The sequence below is a fragment of the Thunnus thynnus genome, chromosome 7, assembly GCF_963924715.1.
Source record: "Thunnus thynnus chromosome 7, fThuThy2.1, whole genome shotgun sequence".
Classification (NCBI taxonomy): domain Eukaryota; kingdom Metazoa; phylum Chordata; class Actinopteri; order Scombriformes; family Scombridae; genus Thunnus; species Thunnus thynnus.
The window spans coordinates 4,745,912-4,765,658 of record NC_089523.1 but is presented as its reverse complement, the minus strand read 5'-3'; the positions used below and the strand labels follow the sequence as shown (position 1 = coordinate 4,765,658).

Sequence of the window (19,747 nt, the reverse complement as noted above, 5' to 3'; positions counted from 1 at the left end):
TTTATGTTAACAATCCCAGCTTTTTGAATGGATCATACAGATATGACCCATTTGCTTGGCCAGTGTGATTTTAGCGAGCTAAAGCCCTATCCCCTGTCCTCACTTCTGCTCCACTAAGCTCATATAACTAAGTTTTCTCACACAATGTTTCTTTCATTATTTTTTCTAAGGACTTGAAAATTGTTGCAATTTTCTGTTCATATAGCTAAATGGGTCTCTTATACTGTAAATGCTATATTTCAAAAAGACCAAACCATTTCAACTCGGACAAAACAATAATTTTGTTAGCATTCAACAACAGCATGTCCCATAAGTCTTAGCCACTGGTATGCTGTGAAAGCCTCAATGCAGCTGTAAATGCTCTCAAAAAATGATTGTCAGCAGGACACAGGAGGAACATATGACCCCCAAACTAAAGTCATGAGAAGGCAGCTTTGCAAAATTCCCTAATCTACATGTCTGTTTGAATGCAAATGTTTGATTGTAACGTTTTTTAGACTATTTGCATCTGGAGAAAAGATTAAAGGTTCCTAAGCAGGAAGACAGACTGGGAAGCAGCAAGTCACTCCTCCCTGTGCAGCTCCAATGTACCAACATATGTTTGCAGGAAAAGGGTTGGTATCTCAGGAGAAGTAGGAGAGAAGATGAAAATACCAAAATCATAAATGTAAGAGACTGCTCAGGCACTGGTGGCACCCAAAAACATTTAAGAAAAATTACTGTGACATGACATTTTGTCGCAAACCTGGTTAGATTTAGTATTAGCACTAATTTATGACATTTCTGTTTTGTTGTGAATATCTCTTGCAGCCTTTTCAACCACTTACAGTATTTGCACATTTTAATGTCGCCATGTGTAGGATTTAAATGTGATTATAGTATTTTTTTAAATGATTATGATGGCACAAGTTTTTGTTTATATAACAATGGGACAATTCCCGTTAAGGTTGGTGCAGTCTATGAGATGCTTTCAGCCCATTTATCTCTGTGTGCTTGGGCTGAATCTCTGAGCTGTCTGCCATAATGTCTTTTTTTATATAATGACCAGGGGGTGCCAAATCAGGAATTTAAAATTCTACACATGGTGGCTTTAATGTAAAAAAGCCAAACCGCCTTTGTTTCTTTTAACAAAAAAAGTCAGATTGTCAATTTTATTTATTATTTTGATGGTTCAAACATTTAATACTTATAATAAAAATAGTTGGACTTCTGTGAGAGACATACAACTGTTTAAAGGTTTTCACCTTTGACCATAAATGTAGTGGCTCCAAACGGTGAACTGAGGTTTTAACATATGTTTTCATCCAAGAAATGTTTGCTACAATTATGGAAGGAGGTATTTAACGTTAAGATCTGCTCAGTTGGAAGCAGTAAACATAGGATACCTTTAGAGTGATCCCATTGAAATGTTTGAATATATATGGCAACCACTGATTGAATATTTGAACAAAACCTCTGATTGAATAGACTTATACTAACTTTTATTTTTATTCATGCCTGTTTGATCTTGGGGTGGGTTGAATATATATAGAATATAAGAATATATTCTATTGTCAGATGTATCTACAGCTGAACCATCAGTTGCAGAGCTTCTTTAAAAAAACTGTAGTGCACCACTTGAAGAAGAAAACAAACCTGCATATTGTTTTTATGTAACTAGTTAATTAAATTTAGAAATAAACTTCTTATGTTAATTGACCATCCACATTTAGAAGTTGTTCACCACGTCATCATGTAAAGTACCTCATATCCCATGAATCATAACCACTGTCAAGGGCCCCCTGAGTGCTGTAATTATTGAATACTAATAAAATATTAGTTATTTTATTTCTATTCTTAAAGTGACATAAGGTCAAATTTTGGTTTTTATTTGATTTAATTTCATTTTGACATCATTCTCGCGCTTCCAAAGCATCAGGGGTGTGGATGAGCTATTCTGTCAGGTATTCAAATTCTGCTGTCATCTGCAACCAGAGATATTGTCCGTCAAACTACTCCACCAAAATTATATATTGGGAATTCAAATCCTTTTTTGAGTATAAAAACTAAATATAGATCAAATAATCTAGAAGGGCACAATTAATTTACCTTGCGAGGCAGCTGGATTCACGAGATCAGTGCGTCAGGTAAACAATCAATAAACCTGCTTCTGTATTTGTTTGGAATAATCTGTATATTGGTATAGACCGGAAAAAACATGGTTATTACCCAGGATTTCTTTTTGTTTGTTTCAAATAAGGTGCGAGAGGTGTCTCTGAAAATATTGCATAGTTGTTATCCAGTTAATTCAGCTATTGTAAAATATAGGCTAAATATTGACCCTCTTTGTTACTTCCGTCACCACACACATGAAATGACAACTCATCTTTTTTGGGACTGTAGCTTCAGTCAGACTTTTTGGTATGACCTTAATCTTTTTTTAAACAGAAAATTAGATTTTATTTCATTTTATTTATTTTTGTTTCTCATGATATGCCTGTAAAGAAAATGTATGTTATCAATATCGTTTCTTTATTAGCAAAATTCCATATACACGCCAGCAAATTTGCAAATCAGAAAACTTACTGTATTCATGTCCTACTTAAAATCCTACCTGGACACACTGAAATACTACACAAACTCTAAAGCCGTGAAAACAAGAGCCTTATGTAATGAATTTGATTTGTAATTTATTTAATTTATTATTTATGTTTGCTTTTTCTTTTTATTTCTTTATTGATGTATTCTGATATGTGCACTACCTCGTGTATACATTGCCTTGTTACTATAGTAACAATGGTGAATCTGTTGTTAGTACAATTGTGTAAATAAAGTTTTAAAAAAGGGTGCGTAAGAGCCATTTGAACATACGTCACGATACAGGAAGTAAACAACAGCTCACGAGACCTCCCATTGAGTGCCATGACAGCTGGTGCAGGTGAAACATTTTTCTATTTTAATTAGGCAGGTAAACATTTATTTACACAATGACTTCACTCTATATGTTACACTGTGCAGGTGAAGCGTTTTCTAACGTTATAGCTGACGATTGTTGAGTCTCTGGGTCCTGCTAGTCTAACGCTACTAACCTCTCATCAAAAATGAGCAGTTTAAGGCTGATTTGTTTCTTGACAAGGAATAACACGTCGCAGGACACAGTTGAGTAACTTTGGACAAATCTCTAGAGGCTTCTCTTTACTTCGGCATATATGTGATACACCAATAAACAGATATGTCGTCGATATGTCGACTTATATCATCACCCCGCCCGTAATTATGGTCTTCCTCCGTTACTAATGAACCGTGATGGGTGGAGACGGTTGAAGTAAACTTAATCACAAAGTAGACATTATGTTGAATATAGGCGCTGCAGTCCGAATGACTTGTATGCCGAATGTTTATGTGTTGCATCTAGTGGAGTTTTACGCTTTTAAAACCACGTACCATGTACAACTCTCATGTCTGTCAACAAATAAACAGTATATTGTCAAATTTCCGAACAGGGTTTGGCGTCGCGATTTCTCCCCAGAGCAGATAACGGTATACGGTGCCAACGTTAGTCGTTACTGAGGTGGTGTCGGTTATGAGAGCCGATACATTCAGATAAACAAAGAAACATAGTGCGACAGAAAGGCTCGTTTACCACTCACATATGGTGCGAACTAACGTCAACGTTAGCGGCTCGCTTTAATACGCCCTCGCCTTGCAAATGGAGAATTAAATGAACGGTTTACTATGAATGAGGTCAACCGCAGTAAAATTGGGTTGTATATAGACATTTGAGACTTTTACTACTTAAGTTGATATTGTGTTTATGTTGCATATTCCTAAATATATTTTTAGCTCCACACATGTACTAAGATATACAAAAATACAGCCTAGAACAATAATGTGTGTCTGATATGGTTTTTCCAGAAAAAAAGTATAATGACTATATTAAAATCCTTAAGATGACATCCACTTCTTCTCCCTTATTAAAAATTCCAAAATCTATAAATATGTAAATATATCTTATTTAATCTCAGAAGTTTACAGAAGACACAAATACAGTTTCACAGAAAAGTCCGTTCTCGGTTTAGGTGCACAGGAGGCTTCGAGTTTCCACATCAAACTTGTGTAAGATGCTTGTAGACCCACCACTTATAATTGGATTTACAATGAGCTCAGAGAAACTTTCCACTTTCAGCAGAATATGAAAACAGCCATCTAGTGTCAAACTCTGCACATACGTCATTCTGCACAGTGAAGCTCAAACATTGTAGGAACAAGAAGAAAACACATTTTTGAATGGAGGGAGACTTAAATTAAACTAATTATTGCACTGTGTATGAGTGTTACTATTTTATCTAGATCATGATGATTTGTTCCTGTTTTGTACTGCAACTCATCAGCAGACTTATCAGCTAAGGTTAAAGGAAGTTCAGTATTATATTTGTAAACAGGAAGACGGGGCAAGATGGCTCCTGGACAGGAGAACTGAAAACAGACATGACGTTATCTATAAGTCTGTATTTTGATAGATTAAGAAAAGAACTGTGACGCCCACTTAAGGTGTATAAAACCCTGTTATAAGCGCTCCACTAGGAGCCTTTATCTTTGTAATCTAGTCCTGCATGTTGTATTGTGAAATGCTCCTTCTTGTACAAGAAAATAAATACTGTTAAATTTGATATTTCAGCTCTGGTCTCTATTGTTTTATGGTCATAAAGAAGAAATTTTTTAACAGGGGCCAACATGGGAGTATAGTGGCTGGTATAAGGGGCTCTAGGCAAAATACTGTATACCTAAGCTGCCAGGTGTAGACTGCTGTCTGCACTGTTTTTTACGGGTAATTGCAGTGACAGGATACACACAAAAAGAGTGTGAGTAAAGGAGCCCAACAGCTTACCCTCGTCCCCCCCTAGCTGGTAAATCTGACCACACGGTCATCCTGTTTAATTCATGTTGATCACATACAAACACCCATGCGGCTTGTCACTCTGTGTTAAACTTTATACTTAATCCATAGTCTCCACTGGTTTTGTCTTTCAAGGTGTGATGTTGCTCTGGCATGTGTGATCCCCACATCGCTTCTTGAGGGTGACAAGCCAGACAGTAACCCCTTCAGTGCCATGGCTGAGGTGTTAGGACAGAGGAGCTTGTTGGGATTTGGTGTGGTATTGGCCTGGCTGGTGCTGTTCCACCTGCTCGTGAACATCTGGCTGCTGTGTGTGTTCACCAGCCTGCTGGTGGTGCTCGGTGGCTGGCTAGGCTCACAGGCTGTCCTGGAGTCCAACAGTGTGGTTCACCTGGAGAGGTTTATCACACTGGAGCAGGTATATGTATACTTAACTTTGCTTTACGGCTCTAGTGTTGGTTTCACTTTTCATTTGTAGACATGTTTATAGAAAAAGCTTTATTGGATTTACTGGGCTAAGATAATCTTAGTCTTGAAAATGCTTTTGGGAAACAGACCCACATCTAGCTCCAGTATTACTTCACTTACACTCCTTTGTGTCATTGCTAAATTTCAGGTTCCACCCTCTGTGGAGGATGAGCATCACTTGGACCAAGAGATCCACAACACAGTGAGGAAAATCATCAGGGACTTTGTCTCCTCCTGGTACTCTACTGTGTCCTCTGAGAGTGCGTTTGAAATGGAGGTTCAAGAGGCCATGATCTCTATGGCCATGGAGCTTAAAATGCGCGCAAGACAGGTGGACAGAAAGGTACTATGATTTAAAAACATGAGTGTTGGGAGCTCTTGCAGAGTGTCATGTGACAAGTACTGAAAACCCAAACTGAGGCAGACATTCACTGTGTTTACATGCACTTAAATCAACCGAGTTATGGTCGGCTTTATGCAGTGACCTGATTTCTTAAACGTCATGTGGATGAGAAAATTTGGTCTCATGCAAGCATTCTGTGAGTGAAGTGAAGGAGAGCTCAGTTAGGTGCAGTGCAGTGGTGGCGTTTGTCTGAGATCATCAAGCTCATGAGAAACTCATAACATAGTCATCTCTATTCCAAAACATTTATATCTTCTGTTGTTAAATTCCACCTTAAAAAAAATATTACTAATTAAATTATTATATCAAAATTTTTAGGTTTAAATATAATATTAAGCCAATAAGAGTCAGACAAAATGGCTCTTGTAAATTACACCAGGCCTTTTATTATGTCTGCTTGTCAGACATGGAGAGTCCTCCCCACAAAACTGACCGCTCTAAACTGCATGGTGTCAGTTAACCACCTATGATTCTCCCTTAAATGCCTGTGCAATAAGAGCAATATGCACCTTGCCAACACTCGCTAATATGACAAGCAAACTCCAACATCAGCCTGGTGCACCTGCTTCATAAATACAAAGAGTACTTAATGACTCTTATCAGACAATATATGATTGATAACTAGTCTTAAACAATCATAAAACAATAGATTAGTTTACATGTATTTACAAGATATATCTGTAGCTGTAAAGAGTGCGAATGAGTGGTCATAAATGTATTAATAAACACTCACCATTTCAGGGACTATTGTGGCTAAAAATGTGGCAAAGGTGGTATCTCAACATGACCTGCTGAGCCTTTATTTATTTATTTATTCTTGTTGGAAAATAAATTCAAACATGCACCAGGTTGTAAGCAGATTCACAAGGCCCTCACTGTTGATCTGTCTGCTTTGCAAATAGGCAGCACTAGCTATGACTTCTAACAATAACTGGAAAAATTACAATTTTACTCAGACATTTTTCAGATGAAAATCATGGACTTGGTGAGCAAACATCTTTAGTTTGGAATGCCATTTCATTGTTTCTAAATTTGCATCAAGGTATGATGGGAACCCTGATTATAATGCCATATAAGACACTATACAGTATACAGCACTATTGATGGTGAAAGAAACTTTTCAAATTTTGTTGAAGAAGAAGAAGTGAATTAAGGTTTTAGAATTTGAAAAGCAGAGATGGTGTTTGATGGATGTGTAACTTTTTGCATGGCTGCAGGAGCTGACCCAGAGGATCCTGGACCTGTTTGGCTGCCACTTGCAGGATTACCTGAGAGCCAAGGAGCTGGTGACCGAGCAGCAGATGCCTCCAAAGTGGAGCAGTGAGAGTGAGCAGTTGTGGAAGGCATATTCCAGGGTTACCACACCTCACCCTGCCATGATCAGTGATGCAGTGGAAGTCAACTACACCAGAGCACTAGTGGATTTGTTGCTGCATGTTTTGGTGCCATCGCCTCACTTGGAGACCCGCACTGGACGCTTCGTTGTCGGGGAGCTCATCACCTGTAATGTCCTGCTCCCTCTCATTGCTAAACTGTCTGACCCTGACTGGTTAAACCTTCTCATGATCGAAATATTCGGCAGGTCAAGCAAACTGCAGGAGACAATTGCAGCAGAGCCACTGACTTCATCACCAGCACTGCCATCTCCTGCTGAAACAGACCTTGCTCCACAACAAGAGACTTCATGTGTACCTCAACAGAATACTGAAGTTCCTCCACCGAGAGCAGAGACTGAAACGGTTAATGATGCAGAGATGGTCATGCCTGAACTCGCTGCCTATGACGTGATTGACTCAGAGGAGGTTGACTGTCCACAGAACAATACTGAAGAAGAAGAACCCACTCAACCCTTTTTGAGGCATTACATGAGAGGAAGCAAGTCAAACCCATTTTACCAGGAAAATGACTCTGACCTGGATTCTCCATTGGCTGACTATAAACAGAGTTCCACTGATTCCCTGGTAATGATAGGCCAAGAGGAGAGCCAGTATGACAGACAGAAAGAATGTGCCTCATCTGTTGAGAACAACAATGGCATTGACTTGGAGGATGTTTGCGCCAGTCCAGTGGATGGCTCTTGCCCTAAAGTCCTGGTGAGTTCAGAACCAGTAGAGCATCGGAATGGCTGTGGCCCCTCATTGGTAGGGACAGCAGAGGGGATTCCTGATATCAGCAGCCTCCAGAACTTGGAGAGAGATGGTAGTTACCCCTCAGCAAACCCAGGCAAAGACCTTCTTCTGGGTGTAGAACCGGCTGGGCTTGGGAACCCCAATGAGTTGACTGTTGTCAGTCCATTGCAGGTCTCTTCCCCCTTGCCATCGTTCAGTTTTGAGCCTCTCAGCAGCCCTGATGGACCAGTCATCATCCAGAACCTCCGCATCACTGGCACCATCACAGCTAAGGAACACCGTGGCACCGGGTCGCACCCCTACACTCTTTACACCATCAAAGTAGGGAAATGATGTATTCTCCCTCTGTTCACCATTCAGTTTTTTGTTCATGTGTGTACTTTTTCATGTACAACATTTCAGCATTTCAAACAACATGAAAATTAAAAAGGAGAATTGTTAAAATTGTAATAGCAAAACAAATTTTGCCTTGTGTAAATGAGAAGCAACAACCTGAAAATGAAAGTAGCTTTTTTCTTTTGAATTTCCCCATTTAATTTATATTCAGTGTTTCTCGTATAATTGTACAAGGAAAACCCCTGCTAGGCCAAAAAAAAAATTTTTAATGCCAAAAATAATACCAAATACACATTCATTCAGGAAATCAATAGTGTTTTGGAGTCTGTGCAGGGCTGTACAGAAACATGAGTCAACCTCTATATTGTTGCCTGGGAAACTCTTGGTAGCGTAGCTCCTTCAAGGAATAGGGTAGTGCGTAATGTGTGTGCGTAGCGAGTGGTTGAATGAGAGAGCGAGCCGAAGAAAAATGACAGTGAATATGAGTGTAGCAGAGGAAAAGGTTAGCAGTAAGTTGTCAATCTGGCAGTAAATGTACAGTAGACATTACAGTGTGTCAATTAAGAAATGCTGCAGCTTCTTAAGACCAAGAAAAGTCTCGTCTGTTGTTTCCCCAACTGCTAGAAAAATGAAGGAAGTTAGCTCCAAAGTTAGCAAAAATGGGTTAGCCTAACCTGACAACACTAAACAGAGAAATAGAGAACAGAGAAATGTGTGGCTGCTGAGTTCACTCTGTCCCGTATCATCCAACAATTTTTACCCCCCACCCCCGCCAGGCCAGAGCAGTCAACCAGGGGGAAACACTGACATTTGTACTTTTTATTGTAGTTTTATTGTAGTCCAAATAGTCAGATAGTCAAAACTATATTTTAAACTGAGTAGGAAAAATCATTCATGGTGGAATTTAGTTTGTGACACGTTTAATCACTGATTTTATCGTTGGTTTAAATCAAGAGTTTTTTTGTCCTTTTTTGTGGTCCAGTTTTCAAAAATAAAACTGTTACTGCTTGGCATGAACATGTTAACATTGAACTCCAATATATTAACTGGCAGTAGCTTAAAGTACATAAATATTAGTATCATTCCTTAAGACACTAACTTTGTCACAAACAATATGTTATACAAAACATCAATATGACAGGAAGGGGAAAATATGGTGAGCCTTATACTTTGTTGTGATGCTTTTCAGTATGAGACAGCGATGTGTTGCGAGAACCCAGGGAGCATCCAGCCTGGCTCTGAGGATACTGAAGCTTTACAGACAGGCTGTGAGAATCCATTACCCATTCAGCCAGTGGCCTATCACACGGTCAACAGACGATACAGTGAGTTTCTTAACCTGCAAACACGTCTGGAAGAGAAAGCAGAACTACGAAAACTCATCAAAGGTAAGATAGAGGGAGCTTATTATGAGCTGCCGGTGGGCAAAATTGATGTTAAATTCTTGGACATCAGTTACACGATGCATGTTTGATTTATGTTTGGTATTTGAGCCTACATCTAGGATTTTATTATATTGTAAATAATCTGACTTTTCGTTAAGGTGTGAAAGGTCCAAAGAAAATATTTCCGGACATGCCATTTGGAAACATGGACAGTGACAAGATAGAGGCCAGGAAAGGATTGCTGGAGACCTTCCTAAAGGTTGGTCGATTGACATTTCCTAATGTAACATTTTATGTAGTTTTTGATCTTTGATGTTTTAGACTAGCATTCTGTCCTATTTTTCAGCAACTGTGTGCCATCCCTGAAATAGCCAACAGTGAAGAGATGCAGGAGTTTCTGGCTCTCAATACAGACGCCAGGATTGCCTTTGTCAAGAAACCTTTTATTGTGTCACGCATAGACAAGGTTTGATCCTGAATATTTCATTATGGTTTATCTGAATAAAACATGAGTACACGCTAAACACGCTATATGTACATGGTAATTACTATAATCACACTGTGATGCAGTGCCATAAACACAACATATATGTAACACAATGAATACAAATGATTCATACTTGAAGAAATTGAGTTTATTTGTAAAGAAACATAAGGCTAAACTTTTATTGGGTTCATAGTGAGTTTGAAATGTACTGCATATGTGTTTGTGTGTGTAGATTGTAGTGAATGCCATTGTGGACACCCTGAAGACAGCTTTTCCTCGTTCAGAACCTCAGAGCCCAACGGAGGATAATGAAGGAGATGTGGATGGAGGGAAAATAAGAGTTGACAAGAAGAGCAAGTATGACCACTGTTTTTCAGAGCAGTATATATCCAGATATGATGGAAACACAAACCCACACAGACTATCAACAGATACTTCTCGGAGGTCAAGTGGCTGACCTTTACGCTCATCTTTACCTTTAACCTCTTTATACTTTGAAGGAGGGTCACTTCATTGTGAAAAGTTTTAGTGTAACAATAATAAATAATACAGTAATAAAGCATTACCAGAATTATAAAACATTCTCATCTCTAGGTCCATTTAGTAGATGATGTGGAGCTTTTGATCATATCTAATGATTTTTATCAGCAGACAGAGTTTGCCCAGTTGTCATCAAGTTGTAAATCTTCAATTTCAAATTAGTTTTACATTATATAGTTACTCAATAACATAGTTATCCTTTTCACTAAAATTATAGCTAAGGGCATTCAACTATAAGAGCCAGGTGTAATTCTCAGTAGGGATGCTGCCAGTCTGGAGATTCTGATAATATCATATGACCTTCACCAGCTGATGGAGTTGTCATGAAAATGTAGATGTTCATATGTCCATTTTTACTGAACACTTCAGGGACTTCTTATCCATGTTGGCTTAACAGTGTAGTTTCAAAGCCCCAGAATGAACTTTGAAACTCAAATATTAGCACTGTTTGTGGGTGGGAAGCCAGTGAGGGATCATGACCTGCATGGAAGGGGGATAGTGTGAACCTCTGCGTGTGGTATGCCCCCCTGGTGAAGCTCCTTGCTGGCAGGTAGAAACATTCAGCCTGGTCTTTGTAACAGAGAGGGTCATGTATTATGATTTATGGCTTATTTTATCATACGGTGCATGCTGGTTGTTACAGTGTGAAATCAGACTCATGCGGTCTTGTAGGTTCAATTATTGCACAATGATCAGTGATAGAGTTGATTTAGATTTTTTTTGTCTATGTTTGATTATGAATTTGTTTGTACAATCCCAGGTCGCGGCTGAAGTTCTCCAGTAAAAACATCCCCTTTATGAATGGCTCAGACATAAGACCACCAGTTTTGTTCAGTTGGGAACAAACTAGCACAGTAAGTTACATTACAGTTTGCACTATTAATATCTTATCCTTGATTCTAATCCAGTGACACTATTTAGCACCAAGCTAGTTGCGATGAAACAAAAATGATATTCTTGTGTTGTTTTCTCTTTTTTGCTACTTTGGTAATCCAGTGACCTTGTTGGATGATTAAAGTTTTTTCTGCTTTTACACCCTACCCCTCTGTGGTCTCACAGGTGTTTAATGGGATGTCTATGGGTGATCTGAAAACCTTTATCACTGAACAAGAGAAACTGGCCATCAGACCTGAGCCAGAGAGGGGGGACAGTCCAGTGGTAGGAGAATTCGGAGGCAATCTGGATGGCAGCTCGAGTGGAAAGCAGAGTCAGGAACATGGTAAGAATGGCGTGAGGGGATACGTTGTTTAATGTTGAATTCACTCTGCTTGATCTCAAGCTCAGTCAGGTTGCTTCGTTTTTACATGTTTTAAAGCTGCTATAGATAAGTTTAAGGAGATCAAAGAACTGATGTCAAAGCAAGCTGATATAAAAATGGTACCCCTATCATCATGTTCAGTCACATCCAGAGTTTGGCTGCATTCAGACCAAAAACAACCCTGCATTAAAACAATGCAAGGGGCTGCGTTGGTGGGGGTGAGTTGTATGCAGGGGGTTAGACAGTGAATGCATTTAAATGCTTATCAGATGGAAAAACCCAACACAGCGGTTTGTAAAATTCACAGACAGGATCTTACAACCTCGCAACAACTGATTTATCTTTTGGTGTGACAATTGTTTGGTAAACAGTTGAATATGTGCACTTGCATGTATGTGATTGGCCAACGTAGCACCCTGTTGCAACCAGTGGATGAGGTTTTGTGAAAAAGCTAACAGCCTGATATTGTAGCTAGTAACAATGTAGGAGTGATTGACCAGACAGAATCATGCATGTGACATCAACCCCAGAAGAAGAATTGGTCCACAGCTGTCTTTGTTGTCTGATTATGTTGATTTATTTTTATTGTGTCCGAATAAATTTTAATCCATTAACCCAACGCAGCTTTAATATCACAATCTCTCACCAAGAAAGTAATCAATGTTACACTTTCTGTTTCCTACTTTGTTAAAGATACTAAAGAAATTACTTAAATTCACTTACACTGCTGAACTCTTGATGGCTTCACAAGCTTTGTCTGGTGCTTCCTTTTAGACTACTAAAGGAATCATCATAGCAGTGTTTTTTCAGCTGCAGTTAAGTTTCTATTACAAACGAACAGAAATCAAATATTTTTACTTCGCTAAAACTCCATGGTGAACTCGAATCTTAACCTCCTAGCCTCACATCATTGTCTTTGTAATCAGCATGACTGCTTGTGTGACTCACCCTGGCTTATTGCTTTATGACTGTCTGCTTTCATTTTCCTTTGTGCCTGACCAACTCACTGACTCACTGACTGTTGTCTGTGACTGTCTTCCTACTTTCTGTCTGCTTTCTCTGCCGCTTTCCATTCAGTATCTCACCATGATTACAGTGGGACCATTTAATTGAGCTATTACAATATTTCAGTCACTCAGGATTCATCAGACTGGGTTCATATTTTGGCAACCCTTGACATACAGCCTTAGTTGAGGAGATAAAATAGAAAACCCTGTACAAACTCTGAACCTTTGGTCTTGATCATGTCATGGCAGCAACTCAATAGACCTGTGCTGTTGCTGACTGTGTAGACGTGAGGACTTTGGGATGTCACTCAATAGGAGTGGGTGTTAATAGTTTCTAGGACACCACTTCATCTAAATATTCCTCAAGCAATTCCAAGCAATTGATCTGTGCCCACTAACAGGTGGCATTAAGGGTTCAGTTTACTGGAAATGTGCTTTCCAGTTTACTTGGGGGGATTTCCAGCTGCTGATAAAAACAACGCATTTCTCCTCAGTGCAGATGTGAACATTTGATTGTGGACTTTCCAAACAACAAAAAAAACCTAACCACAAAACTGCTGACGCCAATGTTGTGACTCTTTATATGTCATTCTCTCATTACTGTATATGACGACACACAAAACAACAGCCTCACTCTGGCGACAACCTATCTCCAGTATCTCTCTCCAAGCATTGCGTGTCTTTTGCGTGTCCTGATAAATTTAAAGCCTGACTTACATTCAACACCTCTGTGCACCTGGCCAATTGTGTGTAACGTGTGGATGATTATCAGGTTGTTGACATAACTGTCCCCTGTTCCGGCCATCATAATCTGACACGCATGGGAGCACAACACAATACCAAAACAGCCCACAGCCATAATACATAAAACACAATCAATTATGTAACATGTATCACACAGTCGCCCACAGACATTTAAAATTTAGCTAACTGCAGTAAAGCCAAACAGTAAAGCCATATGGCCCACCAATTGTTTGACAAAAATTAAGAATTTTGTAATCACACATTTTGTAAGCACATGGCAATTAAATCTGCAATGCGTAACTTTTACATTAAAATTAACGTCTAATACATTCAAGCCCTTGCCAAGAGTTCACACAATGCTGATTAAGCCTATCGCGGCTTATGTTTTGTTTGTGATTATTATATAGCCTAGTTCATGGTATGATTAGTAATGATGAATAATGGTTGATTATTTTCATCCAGTTTTTGAGACCCCCCCACCACCTCAAACTTGAACTTTTGTTGCTGTGGGGGGAGCTCAAGTCTCTTTTGGGGGAGCTAAGTACCCCCTGGCTCCCCTGTAATTCAAACACTGTTTCAAATGCTTTTAAACAATCCAACAAGTACTTTGTTTGAGGCAGACTGTACTGAGGCTGTTATCCTGTTGAGAGTCATCATAGCTTTTAAGTTTTTGATAGCCTTTAATGGATGAACCACCTGTATCTGTATATGCCACACTAAAGGTCGACTCTTGTGATGGTGCATTTGGATCTGGGATTCATCAGGCCAGACATCCTTTTTTGAGTGATCAATTGTGTGCTGTGGAGAGTCCATTGTGTTCCAATTATTGTACATCTTCAAAATTGCTGTGTTCAGAAAGCCCAGCAACTCTACAGTCATAATGATGCTCAAATCTTCTCTCCTGGTACCCATGATCATCTCCTTTCTACAGTTTGTTAAACAATGTAAACCAATTTGTTGTTCTAGTCCTAAGCTCTAACTGTTAGATGTCCATACCTCTTACTAGTCACCATGTGGCATCATATTCAATCACTTCTCCATCTTTCTCCATCACAGGGAATCGTCAAGAAAAATGAATGATCTCATTAACATCATATGGAAACTATCTCTGCATTTGCTAACATTCCCCTTTTAATTGAATCCAAATTGCATTTCTTCCTTGTTAGGCATCTGGTCATTGTCTTTTTGAAGGACTGTTTTTTTTTCCAGACAGTCTGGATGGATGAAGGGTGAATCAAGTGCCTATTTCTGACCAGACCCTGAAATGTTCCACTACAAAAGCTACCAGACTGACAGTTATGTCAGTCCTCTGTTATTTTACTTTCACAGCAGATGTGTAAATGTCAGAATGTCTTCAGGAAGATAAATGATGATATTTCAATCAGTGTGTTTACAGTACACGCACAATATAAGCTGATAAAGTGGTGTTCACATCAGCAAATAACGATCAAAAACAGCTTTTGTATCCATCTCCTCCTTTATTGCATTTGTGTTTTTTCCCTGGTGGTAATAATGCACTGGTGAATGTGTTGCATTGCGTCACCAAAAAGAGACACTAAAAGCTCAAAGCTTGTTGAACCCAAGTGCAGCTAATGGCTGTAGGCAAATGTTTGTACTGCAAATTATAGGAGAGATTAAGTATCATGAGTATATCACCAAACAGCTGGTAATGAAGTTATATCAGTATCTTTTCATCATGTTGGTAATCATTTGCATCCACTAATTATCAAGTTTTAATATTTAAAAAATGCTGGGATGTGCTTTTTTTCCACCCATGATTTGATGGTTTGTTGTGAGAACAGGAGACTAGTTAGCGAGTGTATTTGTGTCATGGAGCTTGTGGAACAGCAGCTCCATCAGACTCCCCCCAACAAGTGATGTGCACTGTGCAGCTACACCCCATTACTGTGAATAACCAGATTAAAGCAGAAGTTTGATTGAAGTGTAAATTGACATGGCAGGCTCTGTAATGAGAGAGAACACTGTTTTTTCTTACAGTAATTAAATGTTACTGTTTATTTGGAAGTACTTGATTATTGTCATGTTGGATTTTTGTCAGTTACAATGGACTACACAACCGACTAGTTTTCACAGAGGAAAATGCTATCAAAATATCCATAGAAACCTCTGAAAACAGTGCTGCCATGGTCTGTGAAGTGTGAAACTACAAACCTTTGACAACCACCTCTCAAGACTAAAGAGGGTTGAGTGTTTGAGTCCTTGGAGGGTTTTAGATGGAACATCACTTTTTGATGCCATCAAGATGTTGTCTGTTTCTCTGTTTCCTGATCTGGTTTTTCACTCTTAATACACATATATCTAAATGTATCCTGCAGATAGCAATGAAAGGGCTGTGCTAATAAGAAGTTTTCATTGTCTTTATTAAAAAAAACATAGTGCATGTTGATGAAGCAGAAACATGGTTTGGATAAGCCAGCAGCATCCAAGTCTAACCACATGAGGGCAGTGTTAATAAATGTATGAAATGGAGTATTGATGTGATTCCTGGACCCGCATGTTCATCAGATGCACACAGAAGAAATGTATAACCCTGAAACAGATTATACTTGTACTTGTTTGGTCTCTCTACAGATCCATCCGTCTGTCAGATGCTGCTTTCGCTTCACCGTGCTAAACCAACATATGTTATATTTTTAATATGGTATCTTTGCATGTAACACAGTAATTTTCTTGCTTGTGTTTTGCATGGCGTGGGCACAGCAGCCGAGACAGCGTTGGCCGAGGTGGCTCTGAACATCTTGTGTCTGCTGATGAAGGAGCAGTGGAGCTGGCTGTGCACTGAAAACATTCAGAGGACCATCAGGCTGCTGTTTGGGACCCTTATTAACAGGTGACATGCCGCATTCATTTAACAGTGCTGGGACGCCACAACAGAGTGCTCTAAGAAAAACTTTATTTCAGTAACACTTATCTGACGGCAGACTTGACAAAGTTTTTCCAGGGAAGTAATCATAAGAGATACAGAGAGAGATAAATCCAACACATACTTAAAAGAAAATATATTTAGATAAATGCATAAAACGAGTTAAATGAAATAAGACAATTAAATCCATGATTAAAGGTTTAGCCATGCTAACGATATGGCTCTAGTGATGCCAACGTATGTCTGTCAGAATAACCAACTGCCTGTCAGCTAACACTAGTCCAGAGTAAACTATTTTGACAAGTATAACTAGACAGATTCAAGTAATGCACTCAGCAGATCACAATTCCCACTTTTCCAGCACTTAACTTTATGACAGAAAATAATAGCCTTGCCTGCACTTTTAACTTAACACTAACACGTTCATGTATTCAACATGTTCTAAGCATGCTAGTTTGCTAATGGCAGCATGGTAGCTTGTTGAAATATTAGTATTAATGCTGACAAAAGGTACAGCTCAAACTGTTTAAGACTTAGCCAAGTCTGAAAATACAGAGCTTAGCCTGGCAAAGAGGTTTTAGAGGGTCACTAGTGTTTCTGATTACTTTTTGTCTTGTGTAAGATCAGTTGGTTTGTCCTTGACTACTGGACCTACAGCCATCGTCCTCAGAGGTTCTCAGTGTTTTTGGTGACAAACTGTATGGGTTTAGAAGCATTGCATCTTTTGACTTGTACCCTTTTATCATGGCACTGTGGTTATTAAGAGACTAATTTGGGTCAATCATTAATGCAACACTTCACAGCTCTGTACATGGATGTTATAATGTAATGGTAAAAATCCTCTCTGTCCAGGCAGCTGACATATCAGTTCCTGGAGAAGAAAGCTGAAATATTATGTAAAGTAAATCTGCAATAGTGTCAGTGAAAATGACCTTTTCAATCCAATTTACAATTAAATGATGTTTAAAGTGCAGGCAAAGACAGTGCCTTCTGATAAGGTTAAATGTTGCAGAATCCTGAATATGTTGTAAATAGGTTGTTAATATACAACCCTCCTGCATATCAGTCCAGTAAATTTCAGTTTTCATAAGATGAGACAACTGAGCAATACTCTGACCTGTAAAAAGAATTTGCACATCTTCAATGCTGCACTTAGCTGTAAGGTATGTCTGGGCAGTGGTCGGTTAGCAGTTAACACATGTGTATGTGAGCTGTAAGCAGACTGTGAAGACAGTCTAGGTGTTTTTGGCAGCCTGGCAGCTTTTTAACTGTGCACACTCACAGCATCTGTTAGTCCCAACAGTTTATGTGTTATGGCTGTCTGTGATTCCCAAAGCTATTATTGTGGTCAGCACAGCTGAGTTAAATGGTCAGGCTAATGGTTTGCTTTTAAGGTACTTGGTCAATATTAACTGTCAAAATAGAAAAGGGGAGCATAAATGTGTCTAGTAAGTTTTATGTAATTTTGATATACACTGGGATTCATCTTCTGATAGGGATGCAACAATAAAACGTTTTTCTCTTCTAATACTGATTCTAGTACCTCAACTGTGGGTGTCTGCTGCTCCGATCTAATATCAGTGCTCTCCTTTTCCCAAATCTGCATACCTCTCTGCATGGAACTCATGCAAGATACTCATTCAAAAATGTATCCATGGGGAGGATGCACTCTCTTTTTCATCACTGCTTTACTTTGCTTTCACACAGGTGAGTTCCTTAGTACACCCACATTTTTCTACTTTTGGCACCTACTAGGAGCTTCTCAGTGCAGCTAAAGTCATCTTGGCTGCAGATGAGCTGCACTGAAGCAACAGAGAGTTTAGTACCTTGCTATTCTTCAAGATTCAAGATTCTAAATGTTTATTGTCACTCCGGTTATACAAGTACAATCATGTGAAATACTCTGGCTGAGGGGCTCCATTACAGAAAAACAGTACATAAATAAATATAAAAATGCATATAAAATATAACAACAAAATACAAAAAGAAATATAAGTATATAAATATATATATATTTGGAAAAAAAATATACAAGCACACACACATATATATATACATATATAAATAAAAAGACAGAAGGTCTTACAGGAGATGTCGACAGAGCAGCTAGGAAGGTGTTTTCATTCACTTTCTCCATCCTCAGTGACTGCTTATAATCAGAGGCTGGTAATATTTTAAAACAACCAAATGTAGATCTTCAGAAGTAAACCCAGCAGTTGCAGCCACAACAATGCAAATACTTTTTCTCTCCCTTTAACAGTGGTTGCCTCTGGATGACTCTGTCTTCTTTTAAAGTGCTTTTACAAGGTTTTCTGCAGCAAAGAAATGATGGAAACTTCTACATAGGAGGGGGCCGCAGAGTCTGTAGACTCAGCCAGGTCAGGACATGAAGACACATGTTTCCTAGTGGAGATTCCACAGAGAGGGCTGTTTATGAGCTGGAGAAGGGACTCTGGCTTATGTACAGTCGTTAGGAAAAAGAGTTGATATTTTAGACAAGAGTTGACTATGAGCCATTGCAGTGGTCCGTGTCTTAAAAAATCAGGGGCATCACTTGCCATGCAGTGTACCTATTAATCACTAAACAGAACCATAAACACTAAAAAAATATGCTATTTATCTCATTAGAGGAGCTGGCTCTCACTTTTTGAATAGTATGAAGTCTTTTCACTGTTACATTTGTTGTAAAGTATACAAGTCTATGTTCAAACATGCATGCCTGCACTATTTCGTCATCAAGAGAATGCTTGACATCAACTCCCCAAACATTTGTCACAAATAGGTATAGCTCCTGTTGCCTATAAACTGAACATGCAGACAATGTTCTCAGGTTCTAGTGTTTGTGCTGTTAGCACTTTGACCTCACGTTCCCAGGGGTGTCAGTACCAGAATATCATTGCTTCATATCAATACTGAGTCCTCTATTTTAAGAAGTTCCACCAGCCAAGTATGAAAGGCCTTGTGCTTTTGTTTGGCCTCGTCTATATTAGGCAGCAGTCTGTCAACACTGCAGTGACAGCTCTCCTCTCCTCTCATCAGCCGATTTCTCTGTGCAAAGGAGATGGGATGCTCTGGTTGCAAACTGCTGTTGATAGAAACACTACATATGAAATTGTGTTACTAAGAAACTTCTGTTCACGTCTCATTTTCAACAAAGTAAAAAAACAATAAGACAACAATGAATAAAACCCAAGCAGATGAACAATAAAAAAATTCCAGGCATGGAAAGT

The 19,747-nt window shown here is 38.9% G+C and overlaps 1 protein-coding gene across 2 annotated transcripts in view; it reads left to right on the top strand.

Moving 5' to 3' along the window:
* Positions 1 to 2,856: 2,856 nt before the first annotated feature.
* Positions 2,857 to 19,747, top strand: part of snx19b (sorting nexin 19b) — a 44,326-nt gene continuing 27,435 nt past the window's right edge. The window contains exons 1-11 of one of the 2 annotated variants that reach the window (XM_067593919.1): positions 2,857 to 2,917; positions 5,012 to 5,294; positions 5,493 to 5,687; positions 6,965 to 8,197; positions 9,402 to 9,600; positions 9,756 to 9,856; positions 9,944 to 10,063; positions 10,317 to 10,441; positions 11,385 to 11,478; positions 11,684 to 11,843; positions 16,358 to 16,484. In XM_067593919.1, coding sequence (XP_067450020.1) covers positions 5,091 to 5,294; positions 5,493 to 5,687; positions 6,965 to 8,197; positions 9,402 to 9,600; positions 9,756 to 9,856; positions 9,944 to 10,063; positions 10,317 to 10,441; positions 11,385 to 11,478; positions 11,684 to 11,843; positions 16,358 to 16,484 — 2,558 coding nt within the window. In that variant the 5' untranslated portion in view covers positions 2,857 to 2,917; positions 5,012 to 5,090. Of the gene's footprint in view, positions 2,918 to 5,011; positions 5,295 to 5,492; positions 5,688 to 6,964; positions 8,198 to 9,401; positions 9,601 to 9,755; positions 9,857 to 9,943; positions 10,064 to 10,316; positions 10,442 to 11,384; positions 11,479 to 11,683; positions 11,844 to 16,354; positions 16,485 to 19,747 lie in introns of both variants that reach the window. The other variant, XM_067593917.1, reaches the window with a different exon arrangement.